A 24,562-nucleotide genomic window follows, 5' to 3' on the forward strand; every position below is an offset into this window, starting at 1 on the left:
AAATATATGTATATTAAATGAGTACTGACAAATTATTTTCCCATGCAATCCTAACTCATTGAGTTGCATCATGCTGTGCACTTTTACCTTTTGCTACAGTAAAAATAAGGATATGCTTCCTCACCTACACAACCGACACCAGTGGGGTTGAGCGCAAAGTCGGACGGGCAGTTGCACACGTAACTTCCTGGAGTGTTCACACACAGCCCGTTGATGCAGTTCACTGGGTCGGCACACTCGTTGATGTCTGGGGCACACAGTGGGACAAGCGTATTTGTATGTACATAACAACTTGAGAGGCCAATATCAGAGTATAAAGAAAAAACATGTTATGTATCATTTCCTCTGCTGTTGGAGCCCTGACGCTAACCTGTGCAGTTTCCTCCGCTACGGTCCAGTTCATAGCCATCATCACAGACACAGCGGAACATCCCCGGAAGGTTCTGGCACGTTCCAAACACGCAAATGTTCTGGAAATTACACTCATCGATATCTGTGGCGAAAGATGAGGGAGATTTTTAAATATCTATATTCCACGAAAAATAATGGAACTATATAAAGTGTGCAGAAGAGGCAGATACACGCACCTTGACAGGCCTTGCTGTCCTCGGTCGGGGTGAAGCCCATCTCACACTCGCAACGGTAGCCACCCGGAGCGTTCAGGCACTGGCCGTTTTCGCACAGGTTGACATTGTCCGCACACTCGTCCATGTCTGAGGCGCAATAGGGCAGTGTACAGTCAGTGATAAAAGCTCTGGTTCAATGGGAATCAAAATGTCTCGTTGGGGATTTGACAACCACTTTTAGAGTCTTACCAGAGCAGGAAAAGCCGTCCCCGTTGAAGCCCTCCCTGCAAGTGCATCTGTAAGAACCTGGCGTGTTGACACAGTCTGCGTTCAGGTTGCAGTTGTGGTCCTCTGCCGCGCACTCATCCTGATCTACATGCAGAAAGATACATTCAGAGTAAAGCTTTGTCCAATCACTTTGTCTTTACATATATAAATGATCAGATTTGGATGAAAACGGAAAAGATACTCACCGATACACTTGATGCCATCTCCCACCCAGCCATCCCGACAGCGACACTTGAAGCTTCCGGGAACGTTGATGCATGCGGCGTGCATGTCACAGTTATGAGCGCCGATCTCACACTCGTCAATATCTGCAAATACATTCAAGAAAAGTTTTGTGATCAATATTGATTGGCATTATAATTGTGATCATGAGAATGTCGACAGAATCATTCACATGTTACAGTGTGTATCAATGGAGTTGAACGTTTAACTCTTTGGTTCATCTTGGATGATTATATATTTATTTTCCGTGTTTAAGCATTTTACAATATATTGAACTAAAATAACTTGACCTTGCGTTGTGGCATCACCAGAAAATTAAAGAACTAAACTTCTAGTCAGATTGCTCTCATGTCATTATCTACGCTGTTCATAGGTCTTAAAGGACATGCTGTGTATAAAGTATATTGAGGCGTTGCGGTGATACGCTTTTCCGTACATGAACCATCCTTATAATCCTCGATTATTCGCTTTTTGGGGGGTTTTGAATTCTCAGCAATCACATGCTAATAAAAACAAATTCCAAGGTTGTTTTACTCAAAAGTGGGAACTTTGGGAAATGTCCTGATAAATGTATGATGGAAGAAGTTATCATTTACAAATATGTTGTTTTACTTCCCAAAGAATTTATATACAATAGCGTCACACATTTTGTCACTGTTAGACGCAATACTGTTTCCACATTTTGGTTATTTTTTTCACTAATCAATACTATTGGTCAGTCCCCACGAGGGTCTGTTATTTTTAGAAATTATTGATCAAGCTAAAGTGTTGCAAATGGCTTGATCTCTTTGACGATGCAATGTTCATGGCTCAACAAACATGCCATTTCTGAAAAGTGGCCGGTTTGAAAATGCGAAGATATGCATTACTTGTACGTATATTAACACATTTCACATTCAGAGACTGCCAGTTTGTCTATTTGGATGAGCATTTATGTGTGTGCGCGTGTGTGTATGTATGTGTGTCTTTGTGTGCACACCTGTGCATCCAGTGGAACCCTTCTTGACAAAGTATCCAAGCTGACAGTGACAGATGAAGGAGCCTTTGGTGTTCTCACAATCGCCGTGGAGACAGATGTTTGGGTTCAAATCACACTCGTTCACATCTGTGTGTATATAAATGGACACAAGGAAAACATGTGTGATTTTGGCACTGAGCAGATGACTAAAATAGAATCACAGCCTGAGAAAGATTTAAAACGTTTTGTTTTTTTTCTCACCGATGCATGTCCTCATGTCCATAGACGCCATAAAACCGTCATAGCAAAGGCAGCGGTATTCCCCTGGAATGTTTGTACACTGGCCTCCGTCGCAGATGTCTGGCGTCTCCTCACACTCATCAATGTCTAATCGAAAATGGAAGATAGTTTAAAAGCTTCAATTGCAGGCTGAAAGCGAGAGGAAATAGTGTGACGAGGTTCCGTCTGTTTACCTGAACATGTCCTGAGGTCAGGCATGAGAGCGTAGCCTTCACTGCAGCTGCACTCATAGCTGCCCTCTGAGTTGGTGCAGTGGGTCTCACAGCCTCCATTCATGATGGTGCACTCATCAATATCTAAATAATAGATTGTACGCAGGATGACACCATGCTCAGATAATGCTAAGTAACTTGTGGACTAGTAGTGTGCACTCACCAACACAGCCCTGTCTGTCTGGCGTGGCCTGGTAGCCGGTGTCACATGAGCACTGGTAGGTTCCCGGCATGTTGACGCACTGGCCGTTCTTGCACAAGTTGTCACTAAGCTGGCACTCATTCACATCTGTTACAAAATAATGGGAAAAAAATTAAATTGTTGCTGAACCGAAATAACTGATTGATGATCGGAGTCTTTGAATAAATTTCAAAAGTATAAAAGGCTGACAGCAACAGCAAGGCCTTCTCTGCTATTCTAAACACTGAGCGCTGACCTACACGTACAACTTAAATTCTATTTGTTTCATGAAATGTTATTAATTTATTCCCAACAGTTAAATCTCTTAATTTCGTTGCATTCTTCTGGATTGCACTGCTTCCAGTTCGTGTATGTGGATGTTATATTTTTGGGGCTCCAATCAGAGTGCTGCAACATCACTGTAATTTGCACAGGGCCTTCAGAATCGTCCGTACTGGACTATGTAAATTAAACTATATTAGCAAAGTAAATGTTCCTTTAAGTGATCCGATTTCAAATTCATCCTCACAAGTTCTACGAGCTGGCCCTCGATGTCATCGACATTTTTATGTGCTCTGATTGGTTGCTCAGAGCAAAATATGGTCCAGCAAACTTTGACCAGCAAAACACATCTGTTACAATCCGCACACATGACTACAATAAATAGTCCGCATCTCTGGTGATAATTTTGATCAGGTTATTAGATAAATATTGATTCTGAACTGATCCAGATGATATATTGATGTGGCAAAGTTGCATGCTGTTCTTTTATGTTTTTGCATAGTTTTGATAGTTTCTATAACTGCGTTGTGATAGAAGTGGTATTAAGAGATGGAATAAGTAAGGTAGGACAATATCTGAAAGATGCACATTTAAATCTAGTAATGCTCAGATTGTTTGACACATACTATGATTGCAATTTCCATTGGTGTAAAACTGCAGTCCATCTCACTGAGAGTTGTGTCTAATTTGTCCCTCTGGTGTAACCATGTAAGGTAACCATAATATCAGAAGGCTACTTAAAAACAAACTATGACATCACTCTATTGTGTTTTTATGTTCACAAGTTCAAAACAATGGCATGTTGTGAGTTAAACAAAATGCAATTAGATGAAAACCTTTTTTGGTTTTGTTGTGTTATTATGCCATTGAAATCTACAACTGAAATTACAAACATCGTGAATCAAAATCGAGCTTTATTACCACAGTCAAGGTTAGCAATGTTTTCGTTGTTTTTTATCTTTATAATTTTTATATGCTTACCGGCACCGCAAAAACTTCTCAACTAATTTCCACAAAGAGGCCAAGAAAAACATTGTAAAATGTGGGTGTAAATCCAGTATCTATTCTGACATTGTCCTTAAAGTCCCTCTAGGTGAGGGTCTAGCCTGCACTGAATAACAATCTTGAAAGTTATGTAAAAAGATTAAATTTGCCTTAGCTCTTGTATTGAGGTTCATCAAATTGGATAGCTGTAACAACAAGTGGGGAAAAGTGATGCCAAGCTAAGGGTTATATTCTCCATTTGCAGTATTGACGTTCAGGCCCCCAACGTGCTGTTTTTTTCCATCGGGCAGCAAATCCGTGGCGGCGCTCCTGTCCAAGTATGCATGATGTGTATCATACCTTCACAAGCCGATCCATCGGGGCTGAGCGTGTGTCCTGGGGGACACTCGCACTCATAACTGCCTTCGGTGTTGAGACAGGCCCCGCCGCGACACAGCAGGGGGTTTCGCTCGCACTCGTCGATGTCTGCCAGCCGTCAGGAAGACAAGAGGGAAGGAGGGCAAGATCAATTAAAATGTAGACAACAGTTTCTTCATCAAAAGGAGAGACTGTATTGCTAATGTGTGACTTACCCATGCAGTTCTTCATCATCATGAAGCCGCTCTCGTAGCCTTCAAAGCATTCACACTCAAAGCTGCCAGGAGTATTGACACATGTACCATGACCACACAGGTCCGGGGAGATGCGACACTCGTCGATGTCTAATATAAAAACATAGGATTAAAAGATGATGAATCACTTGTATCGTTCCGATCATACATTCAGTCTTCCGTCTTCAAGTACCTGTGCAGTTTCTCTCCTCTGCTGTCAGAGCAAAGCCGCTGTTGCAGCGACACTTGAAACTTCCGATGGTGTTCCGGCAAGTTCCATGAGTACACAAACCATTGAAGACCTTGCACTCATTCACATCTGTGGAAAACATGCAGACACAGATCCAGCATTTTAGTTTGTAATATCGGTAAGCGTGTATCCTAGTGAACACTTATGTATATTAGGGATCTCAAACACAACCCCTAAAACCCCAATCAGTAGCTCTCCTTAGAAAGTGAGAACAAATTATCACCACTTTGACTGATCAACACAAAGCAAGCAAGTTTAAATATTTATGGTATGAGAAGTTGAGAACTGCTACCACAATTGTCTTTAAATGTATAGATTTTACAGGGTTTCTACTCATGAAGAATTTAGTCTTCAACATCTGTAATGGCATCTGGCATGTAAAAATTCATAAACCGCCTTTTGTGACTATGACTGACAATGGTTGTAAATTGACCTTTGTAGAAGGGCCTGCCAGTCAGGATGTCTCTGTTAGCAAAACCAGGTCCTCTTGGACAGATGGCCCTGTACTCAGGCGAGCTGGCTTTGGGACACTCTTCACAGTCCACACCCCAAGCGGCGCCCACAGAGCAGCAACACATGTCCACTCGGTACCGCCCAGGCAGAGGCTCTCCACACTCGTCCTCGTGCCACTTCATGTAGCACTGCTCGCTGCGCATATCTTACAAGATAAAAAGGTGGTCGTTAACGTTAGGATTTTTTCTTTAATGCTATGGCCCTCATCCTATGTGTTATCCTCTTACCCACGCACGTGCGGCCAGTACTGTCCAAAGTGAGGCCTTCGGCACATTCGCAGCGGAAGGAACCCTGCGTGTTCACACAGCGGCCATTTGTACACACTCCAGGGAACACCTCACACTCGTTAATGTCTATAGGGAACAAGATCAAGATTGATTTTAGCCCATAGAGGTCAACAGATTATGTATCTATTGGGTGGTCTGTTGTTCTTACCTTCACAGACAAGGCCCTTCATGCGAGCGAATCCTCGTGAACAGGCAGTGTCTAATAACAGTGCAATTAAATTATACATTACAAATTTCTCATTGATACGCATGAGCATCATACAGCCTTTGTCCTCTCAGCATTATTTTGAGTTTCTATTGCTCCACACAATATGCGCCTTAGTAACTATCCACTTAAGAATGGCTTGCACAAAGAATGTATTCACTGACCAATCTCGCAGCGTTCACATGGGCTTCCCCAGGCTGCTCCCAATGTTGAGCAGCACTCAGACTTGAGCGTGGCGCCGTTGATGTTTACCTCACAGCGGTTGTCCTGTATGGTCAGCCAACAAGTACTCTTCATGCTATCTGCAGGTGCAAAGCAAAACACATGAAGCGTGAGTAGGGCTGTGCCTTAATTTCCATGAAACATGATGGACCTCTCTATCATTAATTCTGATGCCTAAACAATGCAGAATACCTCTTGTATACTGTAACGTTTTTGTTTGTTTGTTTGTTTTAACATTTTGACATTTTAGCATCACTCAGCAGTAAATAGCCTACATCATTTCTGTGGTATTCGAGAACTAGACAGACAGGCAGAGAGGAAGATAGACAGACAGACCGATGTCATAGATAGACTGATAGTTACCATAATTAGATAGATTACTAGCTAGCTAGACAGCTAGCTAGATAGCTAGATAGATAGATAGATAGATAGATAGATAGATAGATAGATAGATAGATAGATAGATAGATAGATAGATAGATAGATAGATAGATAGATAGATGATAGATGAAGAGAGAGTGCAGTGAGTTATTTGTACTTTTCTCACAGGACCACCCAAATAGCAAACCACAATTTACTTTCCACTTCATCTTTACGGGTGAGTGATGATCCCTCAAATTAAAAGCAGATACAGTATGAACCAAAGGCAGCAGCATTTATAGCACTCTGACAGTGGCAGCTCATGCAAATCTTAGTATTTATTCGGTGACTAATTATACCTTCCTCTTCCAGCAACAGCAAGCAACTTTCCAAAAGTAACAAACCTCCAAACAAGCACAAACTATTAATAGCAGAGAAAATAAAGTACATGTCAACTTGTAGCTTTGTCTGACTGTATAATGTAACAGTGTGCAGCTGAATCAAGGCCATGCATACAAAGACTTGTCCAATAAATCACTTTACAGATGGAGTAAAAACAAAAAACAAATCAACACTATTAAACTAAATAATAGATGGCCAGGTAACTGAACTTTTTCCAGGGTCAAAACGGAGACAGTATGTTCCTCAGTAGTAATCCTCAATGATACAATAGTAGTAGACTTAAGAGCAGTGGTTCTCAACTGTTGTCACCCTGTGACCCATTTTTCCATTGTCGCTAAGTCATGGCCCGCTTTTATTGATGTTAACAGCAATAAAGAAAATGTATTGTTAAAGAAATAGCCTTTTAAAAGATGTATGTCATATTTTAAAACATTTCCGCGCTACGCTTCCACACTCTAAAAACAGTTATCTAACCCGATGTGGGTCGAAAAAACACTTGAGCACAAAAGTTTGCCAGTCCCCATTTTAAAGTGTAGGGCCACTCGGCGGTGGCATGCCTTACCCACACAGATGGTGTTTGTAGAGTCCAGCTTGCTCCCATGGGTGCACTCACAGTTGAAGGACCCGATTACGTTGCGACAGACCCCATTGACGCACGGACTGGACTCGCATTCATTGATATCTGGAACACATACACAAAGACGCACACCGGGGGTCAGGGATATACATCGACATATTTACAGCGAAAACTAGGTCACCTCAGTATGACCTTAATCAAAAACAGATGGAATCCAGGATGTGTGTGTGCATGTATTCACCTTCACATGTCTCTGAGTCTGGCTTGAAGACAAAACCTTTTGGGCAGGAACATGTGTACGAGCCTGGAGTGTTTCTGCACAGGCCATTGTCACAAAGCTGGCGGTTGACCAGACACTCATTGATGTCTGAAAAAGAGAGTAAGATTAAAACAATTTTAAAAAATCATTAAGTGAAGTTCAGGTTTTGAGAAATAAACCAATAATTAAGATGCTATATTGTTTTTGAAGGAGCGAGTGTAATATTTCTATAATTCCTCCCACTTGATGGATTATGACCAGTAGCCCACTCTGCCTCATTAGAATCCTCATAAAAATTGCTCTTTACAGCATCAATTCTTAATTGTAATACTGTATACTAAACAATGTTCATACTCTGAGGTGTTTCTAATTATGTGCTTCCCTTGTTTAGCTTCAGGAGCATGGCAAATCCTTTCTCAGTATGATGCAGTGCTGATGCACATCACTGAAAACAAAATGGCAATAATGAACATATTGTTTATATAATTCATAGTTAATACCCATCTGGCAGGGGAATCAAAACAAAATAATTATTTTGTAATGTAAAGTCAGCATGTCTGCTATATCGCATGTATTGGACCCTATTGGAATGTGTCAGTGTACCTAATAAAGTGTCCAGTAGGTGTATCTAAATACTTTGCACAATGTCATTTCTACTGTCTAAAACAGAAGCTTCCCACTGTTTCTATGCCCCTCACCAACACCCCGATAAAATGATTTGATTTCATATACTATTAGAAAAGCGCTATATAAGTGACAGCCCATTACTGCACTTCAAATCTCGTTTGATGATGAATGTGGCGAATGTATGAAAAAATGGTGGTCTAACGTCTCACTTTGCTCACAAATTATGATAAATAGCATTTAAAAAATAAAAACTCACCAACGCAATTTTTGCCACTGGTGTCTGACTCATAGCCAATGTTACAGATGCAGCGGTAGCTTCCTCTCAAATTCTCACAAATGCCGTTTTGACAAATATCCGGGTCCAGGGCGCACTCATTGATGTCTGGGAGCAAGTAGATAAAAATAGTTTTACGGATACTGAGGCGTCAAAGTGTTTCTTCGCAACGCTGGTGACCGTCATACTGACCTCTCCCATCAGCTGTGATGCCGATACCACTGCTGCACACAGCCTGAAACTCAGCTGGAAGATCACATATGCAGTCGAAATTGATACAGTGTTTTGACAGTGGAGAACACCAGAAACCCATTTAGAGTTCTACCTGAGTTCCGAGAGGGACAGGGGTGGCAGGGTTCTCCGAATCCATGTTCAGGATTGGCACAACAGCACTCCGACTTAGTCACCGCTCCTGGGAAGGGCCGCGAGCACGTGCCCATCTTTATGGCGCCGTAACAGGTGGTCCTCATGTGCGTGTCCACGCACACTCTGCCATCTACATCAATAGCCAGGCCCGGTGGGCACTCACAGCGGAAGGAGCCCTCCGAGTTGATGCAGCGGCCATTCATGCAAATTCCAGGTGTCAAACATTCATCGATGTCTGTTGGAGAGAGGGCAACGTCAATCACAATGTTCAGGGTATGTCTCTAATTGGCATCCATAGCAATGGGACTTTTCTTTAACCAATCAGAGTTTGCCTCAGAGGGCCAGCTAGCTAGCTTAGAATAACATCAGCGTTTTGTTGTCCTCCTTGGTCAGAGCAAGCCAATTTCGACTTGTAAACCTCTCTGGTGTAATCAGCACAGATGATCTGCACACAGATACAGTTGAACCTTCATACAATTTGTATTTTGGTGACCAAAATTGTGTCATAATTTTCGTACATCTGCTTGGTTTTCGTCGAAAAGTTGATAATGGTCTGTACCAAACTTATCTGCATGCCCACTCTTTTCCTGGAAACGTCATGCTCAATTTTATTGAGTGTTTTTGTTGAGTGAACTGCACATTGATCAGAAGCATTTCAGAAGTTTATTTTGTCTGACTGTTCAATTAGCTATCCTGGGGACAAAGCCATTTCCATATGATCTTGGTAAATAAGATGAGAAAGAAGAAAGTAAGAAAATTGCGGGTTCCCCTTTGAAACTACAACATCTCCTCCTCCATCTCCCCTCCTTGTTTTGGTCCTTGTCCCACCATCAAGAGTCTTCATTAAAGGTAAAAGTAATGTTTAATTCAATTCAGCTTTCATTTGATTAGTCACTTATATTTATTTAGCATTCTTTCTTATAATTATTTTCTATGAAATGTATTTTTATGTCATGTTTTGGCTGTCAGGAAAAGATTAATTGGATTTACATGATTTCCTATGGGAAATATTGCTTCAGTTTTCCTACAATTAGATTATAGTCAAACTTCTTGGAATGGACTCATCACAAAAACCGAGGTTCCACTATATATACCCGGTACGTATAATAAATGTAATAATCAGCATCTCTGTTGATTATGATGTCATGTCATGTTATTAGATAAATATGATTTCTAAACTGCTCCAGATGGTGTTCGTGGCACAAGGAATTCTAGTTACTTCCTTATTTGATTGACTTTCCTGTATTTTTGTATTATATATTTGAAGGTGAATGTTGTGGCTCGTCAGTGCATTTTGATACAGTATGCATTTTCTTCTGGACTAAATGTATCACTCTGAGTCTCTTCATCTTTTTAAGGGCTGAACTTGTTCTGATCTCAAAATACATAAACATACCAGTGCAGTAGCGCCCATTTGGTGCTAGGGCAAAACCGGGCTTGCAGATACACTTAAAGCTGCCATCCTCATTGATGCACATTCCATTCAGACACATGTTGGTGGTGGCACATTCATCGTGATCTGGAGTGGAGAGGAGACCACAAAGCAAGTTAAAAATATAAAGAAACAACCTTTAATATTTCCCTTAAGGGGAAATTAAATTTGGGCATATATAGGCTTGAAATATCCACATACATACTGTATCCATCCAACTTTAATCCTGGCCTTCCTGCTCTCCAAGCTGATATTTCACAAACTATGCTACTAAGGTCTAAGTGGATGGTAGCTATAATATAAGCAGTCAATCTCCTTACCAATGCAGTTCTTGCCATCAGGTGTAAGTTCAAATCCAGCATTGCAGATACACTGGAAGCTTCCCTCAGTGTTGACGCAGCGGCCATTGCGACACATCACCCCATTGACAATACACTCGTCAATATCTACACAGAATAAATCGAAATATTAACATGTATTCAAAGTTGAATTAAGTTGTTTCCCCCCCCGACATACCGATACAAGCTTGCTTGGTGGGTGTTCCCTGGTAGCCGTCATGACACTTGCAGTGATATGACCCCGGTGTGTTGACACAGTCGCCATTGATGCATGGATTACTCACACATTCATCAACATCTACAATGAAAAGATAAAGCAAACTAAATTAATGATTTAGAATTGTCTCTACTTGCCGATGCTGCAGGTAAATGTCATGTACTGGAAGTCATGTATGTTAAATTACAGAAACTGACAGAAGGTGGCAGTACATTGCCGTGGTATGAACACTAGGCATGGGTGGAATAGAGGGGGATACATGATGCCTGTGGGCATGTTACATACCAATGCATTCCCCGCGTACATCCTGCTTGTAGCCCATGTTGCACTCACAGCGATAGCTAGTGGGTGTGGGAATGCAGCGTCCATTCAGACACAGATTGGTGAAGTGCTTGCAGATGTCGATGGTGTCGTTCACAGTGACAGTGCCTGACCACATACAAAACAGAATAAGGAAAAGAACACAAAAAAATATCATTAAGAGCCGAGAAGTACATGGGTCATTCCAGAAATGGAGAACGTTTTCTGTCACCAAACATAAATTAAATAATCATGACAGAAAATGGATTTGTTGAGTAAATTGTAGCTGCCCCGAGGCAAAATATATCTGTGACTGTAGTAAGAAAGATTCCTTCAATATTTCTCTTGTCATTTACGTCTTCCTTGTAACTGTTAAGATATTTTGTTACAGACATATTTTAAATAGTAGTAATTGTGCTCTGGTAAGTTTCAACGTACACAAAACCCTGTCATTAAAACTTTTTTAGCCATAGAGGAAGAGAAAAAAAAGTGAGCTCCATGACTCACCAGAAATGACACCATCATGCTAATTGCACTGACCATGGGTAGAAGGTAATTTAATTTCATATTTCATCATCTTGCCAGTGTTTTAGGTGTCGTGGAGTGTGTCGCAAGACCAATGCCACCCAGTTACTCTTATATCAGAAAAAAACATTAACACACAAAAGTTGCATGTTTGTTCTTAGCCAGTTAGTTCAGTAGCTAACACAGCTAGCATGAAAGATAGCACTGAATTTCAACCCGATAATTTTCAACCTTGTCACTGTAATTGGAGAGATTAGCATATACATAAAATTAAAAAAATGTATCTTTCTTTATTTAATTGAAAAAAAATTCAAGCAATATTTTTCAATACATGTTTGCGCCAAAACAGCAAAATATATGATATGCCAAATATAATATTACTTAGAGAATGTACCCTTGGTGATTGAGCTGGATGAATTAAATTATATGATAGTTTATTATCTGTTTTTCTTGAAAACACAAATTATGAAATATATAGTCCAATTTTTCAAAAATGTTGGTGCCTAAATTGCCCTCAATTCTGGAATAACTCACATGCTAAATGAATTAAGGTAATTGTTGGTGTAATCGTTCACATAGCTGCCTTCTATGCAAATAGTGTCCCATTAACAATCAACTTGTGATAGCCCGGTGACCAGTCCAACTCACCTATTTGGTGATGGGTCATAAGTCCCCCTCCGTTCCCTCCAAAGCTTCCTCCATTGCCGCCAAAGCTGCCTCCGTTCCCTCCGAAACCTCCACCATTGCCGCCGAAGCTTCCGCCATTGCCCCCATTCCCATTGGGAAGAGTGGGAAACTTGGGTCCGTAACCATTGTTGTTAGGGAAGTATCCGTGGGGGTAGCCGTTAGGGAGGCCGTGTCCCTGAGGAACGCCCACGATACATAAACGACGAAACTCATCTATGAGATAAAGAAGGGAGAAGTAAATACTGGAGGGTCACCAGCAGTTCATAATGCATTTTTTTCATAGTGTCAGCTCTCTTATACACAGCAATAGAGAAAAGAATGAAGCGCTCACACAAAGAGATTTTTGTTATATTTTTACTGAAGAGATGAGGGCCGTCAGCCTGAATTCATGAACATTCATGATTATTACCTGCACCAGGCACAAAGCCTGAGGCAAGAGGGGATGTTTGCCGTTGCATTTGTTTCCTGTATCAAGAACTACTCAACTACAATTCCCACTATGAGGAGGTGTTGTTAAAAAAAACACAAAAACAAAGACCTCCACCAAAGATGGAGATCTTTATTGAGTGTCATTTTAGTTGTGGCACCACCAAAACCATTTTAATCAGCTGTGTAAATTTTCAATTTTTTTTCTGGAATGTGAAGGAAGTGTTTGTGAAACATGAATGTTTATGTTACTCTGTGTGTTTACACTCACCAGACCCCCTCACAGGGCACATCTCGGGAATCTGTCCCAAAGCCCAACAGCGGCCAGTGTCACAGCAACATTGCATCTTGGTGTACTGGCCATTCAGCTCAGCAGCACATCTACCGTTAGCCAGTGCAGAGAAACACGTGCCCACACGCTGGTCTGCAATAGGATAGGACATATACATAGTTCAATCAATTAAGTGTGTAGAATACTTGGATCGTGTGAATAAAAAAACAAAACAAAAAAAAAACATTTAAAAGAAGTTATCCATCATTTCCTTTCTGTTGTTTTTTCATTATAATCATAATCTTATGATTGCTATTGTTTCTATTTGGTTGTCTTGTATCATAGCAACTGTTGTTTGATTAAATACATCTGCAGCATCAGATGAAATCCTAAAACGGAGCAGTATAAAAAAAATAAGTTCAGATAATATTGGGTAATTTTGTCATTGTTATCCTACACAATCCAATTTGGTAAGCTCCATAATAGGAAAACACAATACTCTACTTTCACTTTTGTTTTTTAAATTACAATTTCCCTTTACATCACAAACATAAGAAAATATTTGTAATTCAAACAATCAATGATCTACAGTATTAAAAACTTTAAGGAATCAAGCAGGTGCAGCAACATAATTCAAACAAACATGTTACTTTTTCCTGGGCATACGTTTGCATGGTCACTTGTTGCTAGGCAGAATTGAAATGTTATCAATAAGAGCTGCTGAAAGAACTGCCAGACATGACCGCTAAGGAAATTACCTCTACTATGATGTGGAAAAATGGACGCTACTTCATCTAGCATCTCTCTTATGCCTACACATACTGTAACTAACTACGTTTGAGCCGCGAAAATACATCTGCTTGAAGCCTTCTGTGGCTGGAATATATCCCATCGGTTGCCACGGGGCTTTGCAATGCCAACGATAAAGTGCTCAAAACCAGACAAACCAGCCAAAGCCTTGGTCCAGAAACTGGCTGTCAGGTCCAATTTTTTTTCTTTTTTTTTATTCCCCCCTTCCCGCTCTTCTTCCTTTCTCTGCATGAGGTGCACGCACTCCCGACCGACAACGGGGCGCTCTAAAGCCGCCACGTCAGCAGCCTGTCTGAATGCGAGATGCATTTTCAGGGTGCAGGCTTGTTTAGCTAGCTAACTGCATGTCACAATTATGCCACATAACCACTTACGCGAATAAAGGCACTCAAGGTCTTAGGACTGCACTGACTCATGCCAGAGGCCCAAGTGCTTCTGGAACCCCATTTCGCCACGCCCAAAAAGTCAGAAAAAGTGAAATGGTGAAAAACAGTTTAACGCTACATCTCCGCAATCATGTATTCAATCTTTGCACGTTTTCATCAATAATCTTCAAACATGATGTATATGTAGAAATAAATCTCTGAATTCACTTTACAGGACCTTTAAATACGAAATAAGTTTCAATAGTGGCTCAGTAAGAAGCATTTCAATTCAACAGTTTAATGCAAATTTTAAGCTACAGCTTATACTTTCAAACAGGAGTGTTTATCAGGAAGACTGTAGAGTACATCAAATTGCTTAATGACCCCACCCTCTGCTGGTCATGATTACAGGTGTACAAGACTATGTCTGGAGTGTACAAAGAAAAAACAGCAGTGATAGCGGGTGTGGCCAGAGATTCAACAGACTGCACACTTCAATTAGAAAAGGGCACTGTGTTAAACCTTAGCTAATAAAACACATATTTTTCCAGCAATGTCACTGTATGACACATGAAAAGTTTCCAGGTAATAGCTGCTCTGAAAACAGCAGCGCTAAGGCAGACGGGTGCCCTGCGCCCTCCATAGTGGGTGGGGAGGAAGTTCTTTATGAGTTGGCAGTAGGGAAAGGTTGCCTGGGGTCTCGACTAACTGCCAGCATCTAAGGGGCCTCCAAAAAAAGGAGATGGCTCTTATTTGTAACAGTTTGACAGGTTGAGGTCAGTGGGCCAAGGGTTCAACATGCATGTGAAAGTCAAGCGCGCGTGGGGAAGGGGATTGTGGGTATTTCCTGGAAATCTCTGTATGAGCAAGAAAGCAACATTCAAACTGTACGGTATGTGTGTCTGTCGACTAAATGGGAAGAATAAAAAGTGAAGCATTATTGAAGGAGGGGGAGGGGTGCATGTTAGGGGGGCCCACATGTCGATTATCTGACTAATGAGCCAGCAGTCTGGAATTAATCAGTTCCATGTGGAGCAATTCTTGCCAATTAGATCAGAACATTAGTGGGGCTTTGCAGTGTGTGGGAATGTTTGAATTCCGCGCACACACACACGGGCATTTGATACAGATATGCATTCCCCTTGCATTCACAATGTGTACAAAGTCGACACATGTGAGTTAAAACCTGTTAACATCCCACAGGACGACGCGAGCCGGAGGACTTGGATGGGATTTGCTGATGAGGATGACGAAGACTTTTAATCGGAACCAGACGGCGGTTTACGCTGCGCCACGACACCAGCATATGCTTTCATTTTGAAGAGAGGTGTTTATAGAGCCTAACTGACTGGACGGATCTTTTTCCCCCGACCTCCACCATGTGACAGGGCATTAGGCTCTGATTACTGTCACGCCCTAGCGCCAGCCCCCACTGGCCTCTATCACGGCATCCATGCGAGGCATCCCGCAGCCATTAATTCTTAAATTGGCCTTTTTATATGGGGAAAAATGGTTGGGCATACATACCAGGAAAACTAAAGAATTCTCTTACCATATGATTTTTTACTTATGACTTATGTGGCAGAGTCACCCCTGCTACCCAGCCCACACTGCACCAAACCCTAACGAATGACATGGAAATTTTACTCGCTAACAGGAGAAGCAATCTAGATCCGACATGATCAGAATCCTTACAAGGCCTTTTCACGGTCATTGTTTGTCCATTGTAGCACGGACCACCATCACGAGTCTGTATTAAATATAAATTGGCATGACTTCAGGAGAGCTATTCACACCAGACATCCCAGGAATCTTGCTGGACTGCAATCGTTTTGTAAAGAGGAATGGTCCAAAATTCATCCTGATGTTTGTGGACGTCTGATCTGCATCTGCAGGAAATGCTGGTTGAAGTTATTGCTGACAAAGGAGGGGCAACCTATTATATCATTTGTGTGGTATTAGTTTTAAGCGGACTGTTTGTTTATTCTTGTGATTTAGATAAAGATCAGACTACATTTTATAACCAAATTATGCAGAAATTTAAGACAAAGGGTTTACATATTGTCGCTGTCCAGTGAAAAACACGTATGTCCTTTTTTTTTTCAATTGTCTTGAATGGTGAATGGTGTTTCCGCGTTACAAACATCGCATTAACGTGAAAATTATTTTTTTTCCCCAAAATTGGACGTAAGTGTTTTTCCCAGGACAGCGACGATGTTTTCCTCCCACTGCACATGGGACAAACATTTGACAATGTTTCTCCAGGTTTAAGTACTGTATTTGGAAATCATGTCTGTTATTGATATACCGTAATTTAAACACTGAAAAACACAACTTTTTGGAGAACATGCACATATGTAAAAGTCTGAACTTAATGCATGAACACATGGCTGCTACGTCTGTGTTGCTCAAAATAATGACTTTGCCAACCAAGTGTACAGTAGACTTAGTATGTGACGATTGGAGTCAAATCAAATTCGTAGTTGATGTGTGGTCTCTTGCAAATGAAAATGTTTTCGGTCGTTACGGCAGTTCCATATGAATGGGGATTGTTTGGACAATGACACTTGTGGAACATTTCTATAATGTTTTTCCAGGTTGTTCTCAAGGAAATGTATCGTGACAAGGGCAAGTAAGCAACAACTCAACCTTTTTGTTGTACGTTCAGTGGTTTTATGCCCTCTTCACCAACAATGAAACAAGCTTTAGTGTTTCGTTTTTAATTCTAACCCTGTCAGTCAGTCTGCCGTGTTTCTCTCCGTTCAAGCAGGCGTTGAACTCGGCCCAATTTGGAGGTGGGACCTGAGATTACAGGCTCTGAATATTCTAAAATGATATCAATCGGATGCGCTGGCGGGTCTGGCTTCCTTTATCTGTCTCCCCCACATCTTGTCTGGTGCAATTTGGAAGTGGGACAAAGGCCGAGGAAGGATGTATGGGGGTTGTGTCTGGCACCTGTTTCATATGTTCTTGCTCTCCTTTTTTTCTTATTTCCATTTAGACAGAAAAAAAGAAACCAAATCATGAAGAATATGCATCAGTTTTGGAAAAATACGACATAAAAATGGAGACGGAACTTTCATTCACCTTTTCTCCTGTACAGTATTTAAAAAAAAATCTACCAACATGTCTTAAAGTGAAAGTCAACGCAAATCATTTTTTTTAAGGATATGTTCAATGAAAGCCCACTTGTTGAAACAGGGCATTCTGATAAATATTGCGTTTGTAGAATAAGTGTTAATCCACTTGTTTTTAGCCATCTCTGGGGGCATCCATTTTGTCTTCTGTCGACTGAAAATGACAACACAACTACTCGCAACGACCAATCATGGCTCAGAATCAGAAAACAGGTCAGCCGTGATTGGTCATTGTGAGCTGTTGTGATGTCATTTTCAGTCGACAGAAGACAAAATGGCCGCCCCACAGAGATGGCTAAAATCTAGTGCATTTTGCTGCTTAATTTATATTCCACAAATGCAAAATTAATCAGAATGCCGTGTTTCAACTAGTGGGCCTGCTGGGAACATATTCTTGAAAAAAAAAAGATGTTTGGGTTGACTTCCGCTTTAACATCCATCTTTAAATCTTTTAATTCTTTTTTTTTTTTTTTTTCTAAAGATGTGGGTTCAAGTCAAGGCTTCGTGACTCACTTGGCAGCTTGTAAACAAACTCAAGTGGACATCTCTCAGGCTTTTTTTCATGGCGCTATGCTTACAATAAGGCTAAATACTCAATACTTGACTGTTGAAGTGAGGTGGAGAAGGCTCGCTGTTGTTTTGGGCATGACAATGCTCCCATACATAGATCACATTTTCAAAGTTTAATATGGGTAAAAAAAAATGTGGATGAGCCTGCACAAGAGAGCTGACCTCAGGCCTGGCAGATGACAACAGTTATTGTCCAACAATAGTGATGTTGCATGAGAGCACAAGACTGCAGACGCCTCACTACATCTTGTCAAAAGCTTTCTTACATTTGTATAATCGTGCCAGTTTATAATTCATATTCCTACAACTCTGGCTCCAGTCAAAATTAGTGGTATTACCAATTGCTTTTGATTCCCATTCCTCTCCAACATGTTTTCACTTCGAATGGCATAAATCTGATCATTTAAAGACCACATGACATCAAGCTCATGCATTGGATATGTGCCTTTATCAGTACAACTAGTAACGAGCGAAAACTGACGCATGTAGTACTGTGCTTGAATCTGTGCTTAAAGCTCATGATGGAGCATTGTTGTAATGTCAAGAAGTACACACATTAGTCCTTTTAAAAATTGTTAATAGGGCAAATACAATTAACATAATGTCTTTACTGAAAACTGAGTACAGGACTGGCGGTGCATGGGCTCAGAAAGAACCTAACACATTTTGGTCATGATCTGGATAAAGATGCTGATATGTGAAAATAACAGAGGTTATTGCCCGTAAAAACAAATACAACAAATAGGTTGGGTTTTTTTTTTTCAATTCTGTTAACAGTTTGGACGTCTATTTGTAATGTCTATGTACTACTAAATGTGGCATATTATTTGTAAATCCAACAGACAAAAGAACAGACTTCTTAATACACATTATGAGTCCTCTCCGTATTTTCATCAAATTTCAACTGCAATCGTCCATAAATCGACAAAAAAGGCTGCTCATGATTCAAAAACAAACAAATCAACAAAAAAACCATTTTCTTTTAAAGTGAACAGGTTTTGCATTACATGGAACGGATGAAGCACTTTCCAGCCTGAACTTAATGTTCTAAGTTAACACCTGGTTGTGTTTGCTTTGATTGACTTCAAGAATACATTAACACCTGGTAATGTCTCATGGGGCGCGTCTTTGAGGTATGCCGTGTATCTTTCTCTCACCATGTGTAAATTAATGCTCTGGAGGCCAAAGAGTACACAAAAGTGTGTTTGTCTGCAGGCCAGTTTGACTCATCGCATGCCCTCTCGGAGGCGCGAGCCAATGAACGAATGGGAAGAGCGCCGGAATGTTGTCCGGACATTTGGTGACACTCACCCACACATCTGGAGCCATCTGTGCTGGAGATATAACCTCGTGGGCAGGTGCACACGTAACTGCCAGCCGTGTTGGTGCACTCTCCGCCATCGCACACGCCGGGTAGGGTGCTGCATTCATCAACGTCTGAAACACATTTGTTTCATTAGCCCAGTAGCATACAGTAATTGCCTAGGTCATATTTAACTTACTCTTACCACAGCAATTAAAGGAATAACAGGGTGTTGTATATTTACTTTATGTCTGTGTAAATTCTCAATCATGGAAATTCCCAAGGGTTTAATCGAGGCAACTGGACTGTTCTTGTTCGTTGAATTTCTTGTTGTTGTTTTTTTTTTTTTCTTGTTTTCTGAAATTGTTAAAAAATGGCTTGGCAATGATATTAGGCTAAGAATTTGGATCGTCACTTATGTATTGTAATGTACATTCTGAGGTGTAAACAGTATCTTGAGATTGAGTAGCCAGATTTTGATCATCCATCCATCCATTTTCCGAACCGCGTATCCTTACGTACAAAACTAAAGAAAAAAATTCACGTTTATTGGAAGTATATACATACATCTTATTTATTACATATATATATGTATATATATATATATATATATATATATATATATATATATATATATATATATATATATTTCAGATGTCATCCAAGCAAATATGACTTTACTAGAGGGATTAGAGCTGCAAACACAAGACTCTTCCAATCTGCTAATTCAATTAAAGTTCCACATAATGGGAGAGAAGAACTCAATAAACCCCAAATGAAATAGCAATGACCTCTGAGAGTTCCAAAGCACAGTGCTGAGGAGGCCCACCTATATGTGGTATGCTTTAAGACACCACATTAAATGACTATTATTCACTCAGGGCTGGGCTTGAAGAGTTCTTGTTGCTTCATGTGGGGAAACCCAAAGTGAAGTTCTACGCCGTATCAGATTTTTATGATGTGTGCCACTTATTTATATGCATGTGCAATTACTGCACCGCTTTGGGGCATAATTACAGCGTAAGTGCCCGCGTGGTTCATATGACTTGCGTCTGTGTGTGTTTTCCCTTTACAATTGTGTGTCAGTGCATTTTGCAAGGGTTATTTACTGTAATCCACACTACATGAGGAAAAGTGCTGAGGCAAACCTAATTAATTAAGCCACCAAGGCATGAACGTCGACCCCTTAGTTCAACCAAAATCACCACACCGAGACATTTAGGACGATTAAATGCGTCCAAATTTGTGAGAACATTTGATAAGGCTTTTTGTCGGTTCCCGCATGACTGCATCCAAGTGCACAAAGCAAAGGGTCGGGGGGGCTTGGGCGGTTGGGGTTGGGCTGGTGTCCTTGCCAGAGTAGTTTTAATGCCACACATTTTTTACTTTTACTTGAGTACAAATGCTACTTTTACTCCCTTGGGTTCTACGAACCCACACAGAAGCAACGTTTTCTAAGTGACTTCATTGACGTGAAACATTGCAGAACTCTATATTTAACTCCAGCTCCAAATCAGCTGCGACCTGAATAAGGATAAACCGAGTAGAAAAACGGATGGAAGGACTATGAAAAGAACAGAATGTCATTTGCGACTGCCTAAAAATGATGACATTTCAGCATACAAGAACTCCACTTGGAACTTGAAACCAGACAAGAGGCTGTCTTGGTCTATGCTTGCAAAATTCGATGCCATGTGGAGTAAAACCAACATGTCAACCATAGAACATGAATGAAAACTGGAGTTAGTCCGACCCACTTAGACCTGTTGGAGTTTTCTGATCCTTGCTTCAAAAGGAGCAGGGGAAAAATATCCGCAACATTTTGGCTGCTCTGCCCACCTCTGGTGCTGTCTGATCTCACAAATTGACCAAACAAAAACATCACAGAATATTTTAGAACGCAGAAGAGTGGAAACCGTTTGCCACAAAGTAATGACCAACTCCTCTTCCTGTAGGTGTAATGTGTATGGTCGATGAATGTGAGTAAGGTATGCAATCCAAAACCTTTGTTAAATTTAGCCATTATGCATCGATTCATCTAATCTAAATACGAAGGCAGTAAAGGAGCCGAGAATGATGGGAGTGTGTAATTTAAACATGTCCAAAGTGTTCCTTTGTTCAGAAAGCAACAGCTGGTTGGCAGCCAAAAGACTGTATTTACGGAGGAGAAAATGGAAGGACAGGTTGAAAAAAAAGAATGGTTAAGCGCAGACTCAACTCAAGTAAGAGCGGACCATAAAAACCAGCCATGTTGAGCCAAAAACAATCAGACACCCACATCTTACATCTTAACTGCACTTTATCTAAATTGCCTCAAAACCTCAGTCAGGCTCTCAGCTTGTGCTAAGAAAGGCAGAAACATGACGACCTGACCCAAAGCGTGATGATTGTTTCTACTCAGACCATGCAGATCCTTATAGACTGATAATGCCTGTTACAATTGTCCTTTTGTTTTGTCAACTACTGTACTGTGGGAAAATCTATCTATCTATCTATCTATCTATCTATCTATCTATCTATCTATCTATCTATCTATCTATCTATCTATCTATCTATCTATCTATCTATCTATCTATCTATCTATCTATCTATCTATCTATCTATCTATCCATCCATCCATCCATCCATCCATCCATCCATCATCCATCCATCCATCCATCCATCCATCCATGCAGCCCATATTGGAAAAATCTAGAAAATGCCCAGTTCGATACATTGTAGCCTTCCATTAGTAGAAATAAAGAAAGTAACAGTACATCATGACACAGCACTGCAAGAAGGTTTGCTCAGTTTGCAGTGTACTCACTATTTTTCATTTGAATTGAACCACTATTGCTGTGATTAATGACTTTACTACTGTGTTAGCATTTACATCCAAATTGGGTTGGATAATGGTGAGTGTATTGACTTGTTTAGCGCTGTTGAACTATCAACTTAGATAGCTTTTAGCATTAGCTAAAGTAATAACACAAGCACCGGTCACCAGATTGACTACTGATTAAATTTGTTATAAATAGTTCCTGGAGGGAATTTACTGTATAGTATATTCAACTTTCAGCACATTTGTACTGTCCCGGTTTTTGAATATCTGGTCACCCTAGCTAAATGTAAAGGTACAATTTTCATGGGCGCTTGACAGTACACATTAAAAATGATGTTCTTCTTAACTTCTCAGTTAACTCTGGCTGCTTCTTCTACCTAATGACCTTCTTAAAGAGTACATTCATCCATTCATTTATAGTGCTTATCCTTATATCCTTATAGAGCCTATCAGAGCTGACTCCAGGTGAGAGGCTGGATATGGACATGGACATGGGCTAGTCGCTAGCCAATTAAAGGTCACATATAGCCAACAAAGCATTCATACATATGAACAATTTAGAGCCTTCAAAGAACCTAACATGCACGTTTGATTTTTTGTTTTTTAATGAGTGAGGAAGCCATTGAAAGTCCAGCATGGGGAAAACATGCAAAAGGAAGGATGGAGTCTGGATTCAAACTGCCAACCTCAGGACTGTGAACTATATGTGCTAGGAGTAAATTTTAAGAAAAAAACCCTTCATATCATTATTAATATTTTGATCATTGTTTGATTATGTCCAATTTGCTATGTAGAAGCGTTTTATAAAAGATTCCCAACTATATACTAGTAAGACCAGACTCACCTTCACATTTGTGGCTCTTTTCACTCTGACGGTGGCCAGCGGGACATTTGCACTCATAGGATCCCACAGTGTTGATGCAGTTACCCCCGGCACAAAGACCTGGCACGGCTTGACACTCGTCCACATCTATCGGCAAAAGAGAAAGAAAGTAGTCAAAAGAAGGCTACAAGTAAAAGTTACGACACTCTAATGTACTGTAATGCAGCATATCAAACACATATGCAGAGAGTCTTTCAGGGGTCCATTTTGTCAGATTTTTGTGGTTTATTAAAAGATTTTACAATGTCAGTGTTAGCAGAGTGAGTTGTAACTTCCAGCAAGATGAGCTCGTTTGAACAGGAAACGATTTTATTAAACGTAAAGTTTTCCCAGAATTCACAGTGAGTCACTTTTCCCAGTATTGCTGATATGTCAGTAGGCGGGCTCCTTGGGAAATGAGTGTAACGGCGTGCATACACGTTTTCATAAAGTGGATTTATTTCCCCCCCGACGCTCTTCAGAATCCAAAGACGCTTGCGCACGTGCAGTGGAGAGACTCTTAAAGAAGCTGTTTTCAATCTCCCAAACACATTCAACCTCTGCTCCACTTGAATACTACACTGTCTGCTCTTCTGTGCGAGACACAAAGCAAGCATGTAGCCGCCAACACCCTGATGGAGCCTGGAGTGCACTCCTTTGGATTCATGGTCACGCGCACTTTGTAGTCGTTCCAGCGAGACGTCACTCAAGCCTCTCGGGTGATTTGGTGACTTCAGCGTATGTATTAGGTGCAATGAACAAGGATCTGTTTAACCTGCAGCGGAATACAAGATGATATTTGGCCAATGCATACATACTTCATTGCATATAATTCTGTGCGGGTTGAGCTTTTCCAAAACTTTAATCCCCGTCTGATGAAAGCATGTTTTTGTTTGTCTTTGTCTGTGCTTAATTCCTTTTAATCATGACTTATCGAGCAGAGGCCTTAGTAAAGTAGAACCTCTAAAAGTAAATGACGCTGAACTGAAGTCCTAAAAAACGATCAATTTCAGTATGATTTTTTGGGGGGGAAAAATGTCTATAGGATTATATTTCCTATACTCTGAGTGAAGTCAAAATCTCACACTCTAAAAAACAGTTGGGTTAAAAATAACACAATTTTGGGTCAAAAATGGACCGATCCACTAATTTGGTCAATTTGACCCACCTTCTTGTGTTGTTTTGTACAAAACAGCCCAATTTTGGGGGTTGTTTTCTGCAAAAACAAAAGATATGGGTCAAATTGACCCAAGGTGTGGATCGGTCCATTTTTGACCCAAAATTATGTTATATTTAACCTAACTGTTTTTAGAGTGTAGCTTTTTTCAACACTGCAATTAAACCCAGAAAGTTGGGTCAAATTGACCCAAGTAGTGGATCGGTCGTTTATCACCCAAAATTGTGTCATTTTTAACCCAACTGTTTTTAGAGTGTACGGTTGCACTCGCTGTGACTCTGATACTGATACTGACACTATAGATATGTAATGTATAAACATGGATTTTTTTTTCCCAGGATATAAGCGTCAAGGCTGCTGTGCACATATAAACAC

The 24,562-nt window shown here is 40.6% G+C and overlaps 1 protein-coding gene across 1 annotated transcript in view; it reads right to left on the bottom strand.

The window, feature by feature from the left end:
* The window catches only part of fbn3 (fibrillin 3), a 68,721-nt gene that overhangs the window by 15,592 nt on the left and 28,567 nt on the right, over nt 1–24,562 (bottom strand). Inside the window, exons 8-36 of the mRNA XM_086047905.1 lie at nt 22,993–23,118; nt 19,336–19,461; nt 13,143–13,295; nt 12,407–12,658; nt 11,219–11,362; nt 10,895–11,014; nt 10,699–10,824; nt 10,343–10,465; nt 8,906–9,181; nt 8,773–8,826; nt 8,563–8,688; nt 7,662–7,787; nt 7,406–7,525; nt 6,024–6,161; nt 5,803–5,853; nt 5,595–5,720; nt 5,288–5,512; nt 4,798–4,923; nt 4,587–4,715; nt 4,354–4,479; nt 2,710–2,835; nt 2,508–2,630; nt 2,296–2,421; nt 2,056–2,181; nt 1,040–1,162; nt 816–938; nt 588–713; nt 371–493; nt 125–247 (exon numbers count right to left, since the gene is read on the bottom strand). Coding sequence (XP_085904031.1) covers nt 125–247; nt 371–493; nt 588–713; nt 816–938; nt 1,040–1,162; nt 2,056–2,181; nt 2,296–2,421; nt 2,508–2,630; nt 2,710–2,835; nt 4,354–4,479; nt 4,587–4,715; nt 4,798–4,923; nt 5,288–5,512; nt 5,595–5,720; nt 5,803–5,853; nt 6,024–6,161; nt 7,406–7,525; nt 7,662–7,787; nt 8,563–8,688; nt 8,773–8,826; nt 8,906–9,181; nt 10,343–10,465; nt 10,699–10,824; nt 10,895–11,014; nt 11,219–11,362; nt 12,407–12,658; nt 13,143–13,295; nt 19,336–19,461; nt 22,993–23,118 — 3,912 coding nt within the window. The remainder of the gene's footprint in view (nt 1–124; nt 248–370; nt 494–587; nt 714–815; nt 939–1,039; nt 1,163–2,055; nt 2,182–2,295; nt 2,422–2,507; nt 2,631–2,709; nt 2,836–4,353; nt 4,480–4,586; nt 4,716–4,797; nt 4,924–5,287; nt 5,513–5,594; nt 5,721–5,802; nt 5,854–6,023; nt 6,162–7,405; nt 7,526–7,661; nt 7,788–8,562; nt 8,689–8,772; nt 8,827–8,905; nt 9,182–10,342; nt 10,466–10,698; nt 10,825–10,894; nt 11,015–11,218; nt 11,363–12,406; nt 12,659–13,142; nt 13,296–19,335; nt 19,462–22,992; nt 23,119–24,562) is intronic.

The sequence above is a fragment of the Filicampus tigris genome, chromosome 12, assembly GCF_054856515.1.
Source record: "Filicampus tigris isolate MCC_2025a chromosome 12, RoL_Ftig_1.0, whole genome shotgun sequence".
Taxonomy (NCBI): domain Eukaryota; kingdom Metazoa; phylum Chordata; class Actinopteri; order Syngnathiformes; family Syngnathidae; genus Filicampus; species Filicampus tigris.